At 42.2% G+C, this 4,566-nt stretch overlaps 1 protein-coding gene across 1 annotated transcript; it reads left to right on the top strand.

Annotated features, from left to right (window-relative positions):
- Positions 1–448: 448 nt before the first annotated feature.
- LOC127130253 (uncharacterized) lies at positions 449–4,270 on the top strand. Its single transcript, XM_051059298.1, has 3 exons — positions 449–794; positions 2,646–2,718; positions 4,213–4,270. The coding sequence occupies exons 1-3, from the start codon at positions 449–451 to the stop codon at positions 4,268–4,270; spliced, it is 477 nt and encodes a 158-aa protein (XP_050915255.1).
- The last annotated feature ends 296 nt before the right edge of the window (positions 4,271–4,566 follow it).

Genomic DNA, 4,566 nt, shown 5'->3' with positions numbered 1-4,566 from the left:
ATACAGTTTCAAGAAGAAACAAGGACTAATCAGAAAAACACCACAACCTCCATTCAAAATCTTGAAGTAAAAATGGGACATATAACACAACAGTTAGCTTTAAACTCTCAAGCCCCGGGTACCCTACCTAGTGGTATGGTGACAAATCCGCGGGAACATAACACTGTTAACATTGTCACAACCCAAAATGGAAAGTCAACAAAGGAAAATGATATAGAAAAAGATAGATTGATAGAGGTGGATTTAGAAATCAAGGAAACAAAAAACCAAGATGAAGAAGTAATACCACCTCCTGTCAAGGAGAAAGAGAAGGTTCCTAAACCAGTAATCAAACTCCCTTACTTCCAAGACAGAAAAAGAAAAATCAACATGAAAAGAATTTTGAGAAGTTTATGGAAATGTTCAAAAACCTCGAAATCAACATCCCTTTTATGAAGCATTAGAACAAATGCCAATATATGCCAAGTTCATGAAAGACATAATTTCCAAGAAGCGTTCCACGGATACGGAACCGATCATCCTAACTGAAACATGCAGTGCCATTCTCGAAGGCATGAAAATCCCAGTGAAAAAGCAAGACAGGGGATTGGTTACTATTCCATGCACTATTGGTGATAGAAAATTCAAGAAGGCTCTAATTGACTTAGGAGCGAGTGTAAGCTTGATGCCACTGTCCATCTATAAGAAATTAGTCATCGGCTCTGTTCAAGATACTCGAATGACACTTCAGTTTGTAGATCACTCTGTGAGGCGACCCTATGGTATTGTGGAAGATGTTCTTGTAAAATTGACAAGTTTGTCTTCCCAGTTGACTTCATCATTCTGGAAATGCCGGAAGATGAGGAGATTCCTCTCATATTGGGAAGACCTTTCTTGGAAACAGGACGGTGTATGATAGACATTGAGGAAGGAACTATGACCCTCGAGGTCTATGATGAAGAGTTAAAAATAGATGTGAGGAACACAATGCAATACAAATATGATATCAGCACAAGAAACACTATAGAGATAATCGACCAAGTAATTGCTCAAGAAAATGAAAGGCATAGACCCCAACCACCACTAAAATGGGTCTTAAGCTTATCCATTTTTGAAAGTGATGAAGATGAAGGAGAGTTTGAGGTGCTCGCTATGATGGAAAAACAACCTGAATGGATTAGATCTAGACCACACCGGTGGGAAGATCTAAGACCACCACCATCAGATGTCACTGAAGAACCAAAAACAGGGGTGAATCTGAAGCAGTTACCAACAAATCTGAAGTATGTATTTCTAGACACTGAAAAAAAAATGCCCAGCTATTATCAATGCTAGTCTACAGAGTGTCCAAGAAGCAGAACACATTCAAGTGCTAAAGAATACAAGGGTGCAATCAGATGGGAAATTGAGGACTTGAAAGGTATAAGCCCGACCATTTGCATGCACAAGATCTTAATGGAAGATGATCACAAACCGGTAGTGCAACCACAACGAAGACTTAACCCAACCTTGAAAGAAGTGGTACGCAAAGAAGTTGTAAAACTCTTGGATGCGGGCCTGATCTAACCTATTTCCGATTGCTCTTGGGTAAGTCCAGTCCACGTGGTACCAAAAAAAGGGGGCACGACGGTAATAAAAAATGAAAATAATGAGTTGATTCTAACCCAAATTGTTACAGGTTGGAGAGTGTGCATCGATTATAGAAGACTAAACGTGGCAACACGGAAGAATCACTTCCCGTTACCATTCATTGATCAAATGCTGGAAAGGTTAGCCGAACACGATTACTATTGTTTCCTATATGGTTACTCGGGGTACAACCAGATTGCTGTTGCGCCTGAAGACCAAGAGAAGACTGCATTCACATGCCCCTATGGTATTTTTGCTTATAGAAGAATGCCATTTGGATTGTGCAACGCACCGGCCACCTTACAAAGGTGTATGACTTCAATCTTTGCTGACATGCTCGAAAAGCATATGGAAGTGTTTATGGATGACTTTTCAGTATTCGGTTCTTCATTTGATAATTGTTTGACTAACTTGTCACTTGTGTTAGAAAGATGCAAGTAAACAAATTTGATCCTGAATTGGGAAAAATGTCACTTCATGGTACGGGAAGGAATAGTCTTGGGACACAAGATCTCCAACAAAGGTATCAAAGTGGACATAGCATAAGTGGAGGTAATAGCAAATTTACCACCACCGGTAAATGAAAAAGGCATCCGAAGCTTCTTAGGACATGTGGGTTTCTACCGCAGGTTCATAAAAGATTTCTTCAAGATTGCCAAACAACTAACTAGTCTGCTGGTAAAAGATACCCCGTTCTTATTAGACAAGGAGTGTAGGCAAGCCTTCTAGGCCTTGAAAAAGGAGCTGGTGTCAGCCCCCATATTATTGCCCCCGATTGGTCTCTTCCTTTTGAGATAATATGCAATGCGAGTGATAACACAATGGGGGCAGTACTAGGGAAACGCAAGGAGAAGCTCTTGCATGTGATCTATTATGCAAGCCACGTACTGAACCCTGCTCAAATGAACTATGCAACCATAGAAAAAGAACTCCTGGCGGTGGTATACGCGTTTGACAAGTTTAGATCCTATCTGCTGGGATCAAAGGTAATTGTGTATACTGACCATGCTGCTTTAAAATATCTTTTTGCCAAACAGGAATCAAAGCCAAGGTTGTTGTGATGGATCCTACTACTACAAGAATTCGACCTGGAAATCAGAGACAAAAAGGGTAATGAAAACACTGTTTGTGATCACTTGTCTCGGATGACCCCGATTCAAGAAACAGAAGAAACGCACCCCATCAGAGATGAGTTCACAGATGAACGTATCCTAGCCGTTACGCATATCCCATGGTTCACCGATTACGGGAACTTTGTGGTAGATGGACTAATACCTGATGATTCTGACTCTAACAGAAGATTTTTTTTTGCATGATTGCAGGTTTTATGTGTGGGACGATCCATTCCTTTATAAAAAGGGATTAGATGGCCTGGTCAGGAGATGTGTTCCAGAGGAAGAGTAGAGGGACATCCTAAAAGCCTGTCATAACTCAAAATATGGAGGACATTTTAGCGGAGACAGAACCGCAACAAAAGTCCTCCAGTCGGGATTGTACTGGTCTACACTGTTTAAAGATGCACAAGTAGTGGTAAAAGAGTGCGACAGATGTCAGAGAACAGGCAACATATCCAAAAGAAATCAGATTCCTCAGAATGCCATGTTAGAGGTCGAACTGTTCGATGTGTGGGTGATAGATTTTATGGGACCCTTCCCACCGTCCTTTGGAAAACAATACATTCTAGTCGCGATTGACTATCTGTCGAAATGGGTGGAAGCAGTTGCACTGCCCACGAATGATGCAAAAGTGGTAATCAATTTCCTCAAGAATTGTATCTTTGCACGGTTTGGGGTACCAAGAGCACTGATTAGTGACGAAGGTACCCACTTCCTCAATAAGATGATGGAGAACCTACTGCGGAAATACAATGTCAAGCATAGAATCGCCACACCATACCACCCCCAGACTAGTGGACAGGTTGAGGTATCAAATCGGCAGATCAAGCAAATCCTAGAAAAGACCGTCAGTGCCTCACGAAAAGATTGGCCAATCAGGCTCGATGACACACTCTGGGCATACCGAACATCGGTCAAAACACCAATAGGTATGTCCCCGTATCAACTGGTCTATGGTAAAGCTTGTTATTTACCACTCGAACTTGAGCATAGGGCGTTCTGGGCTACTAAATTCCTTAATACGATCTTTCCAAAGCGGGTAAATCTCGGATCCTCCAATTACAAGAGCTGGAAGAATTCAGAAATCGAGCATATGAGAATGCCAAGATATACAAAGAGCAAACCAAAAAATGGCATGACAGGCGCATTCAGAAGAAAGAACTTCAGGACGGACAACTGGTTTTATTATTTAACTCAAGGTTGAAGCTATTCCTAGTGAAACTAAGGTCACGATGGTCGGGACCTTTTGTGATACAAAAAGTATTTGCGCATGGAGCCGTTGAACTAAGAAATCCTGCAAACTGACACACGTGCAAGGTGAATGGGCAAAGAGTTAAACCGTACATATAAGATCAGGAGGGTGGTCCAATCGATAAAATCCGTCTCACCTAAGCAGACGGAGGACCGTCGAGCCATACGACGTGAAACGAAGCGCTTCGTGGGAGGCAACCCACACTTTTTATATCTAATCAGTTTTGTGTATTTGTAGGTTTATACAGGAGCTCTACAAGGAGGGAACATCACGTCAACAAATGTCTAAGTCATGAAAAAGAACGATCAACATGGCCAGAGGTACCAACAGTTGAACCAGAGAGAAAACCTAAAAACGGCCAAAAGGACAGCCTGACTCGGTCACCCGTATCAGCTAACACGGTCACCCGTATCAGCTAACACGGGCCGTGTCAGGAGGGGGAAAAGCAGACAAAAAAGGTGGAAAACAGTGGCCTGCCAAGGCTACCCATGTCAGCTGACACGGGCAGTGTCAGGAACACTGAAAGTGACAGAAATTTTTAATTTATCAACAGTAGCCTGACACGGGCGGCCGTGTCAGCTGACAAGGCCC

The sequence above is a fragment of the Lathyrus oleraceus genome, chromosome 3, assembly GCF_024323335.1.
Source record: "Lathyrus oleraceus cultivar Zhongwan6 chromosome 3, CAAS_Psat_ZW6_1.0, whole genome shotgun sequence".
In the NCBI taxonomy this organism is placed as follows: Eukaryota; Viridiplantae; Streptophyta; class Magnoliopsida; order Fabales; family Fabaceae; genus Lathyrus; species Lathyrus oleraceus.
The sequence above is the reverse complement of the archived record's forward strand: the minus strand, read 5'-3'. Positions and strand labels throughout refer to the sequence as shown.

What these genes read in the sequence shown, in the direction of transcription:
- LOC127130253 (XM_051059298.1), top strand. Translation starts at nt 449, where the DNA reads ATGCCAATATATGCCAAGTTCATGAAAGACATAATTTCCAAGAAGCGT. An exon ending in TGTTCTTGTAAAATTGACAA is followed by an intron (nt 795 to 2,645) that starts GTTTGTCTTCCC and finishes TTTGCCAAACAG; the next exon opens with GAATCAAAGCCAAGGTTGTT. An exon ending in GGAAATCAGAGACAAAAAGG is followed by an intron (nt 2,719 to 4,212) that starts GTAATGAAAACA and finishes GTGTATTTGTAG; the next exon opens with GTTTATACAGGAGCTCTACA.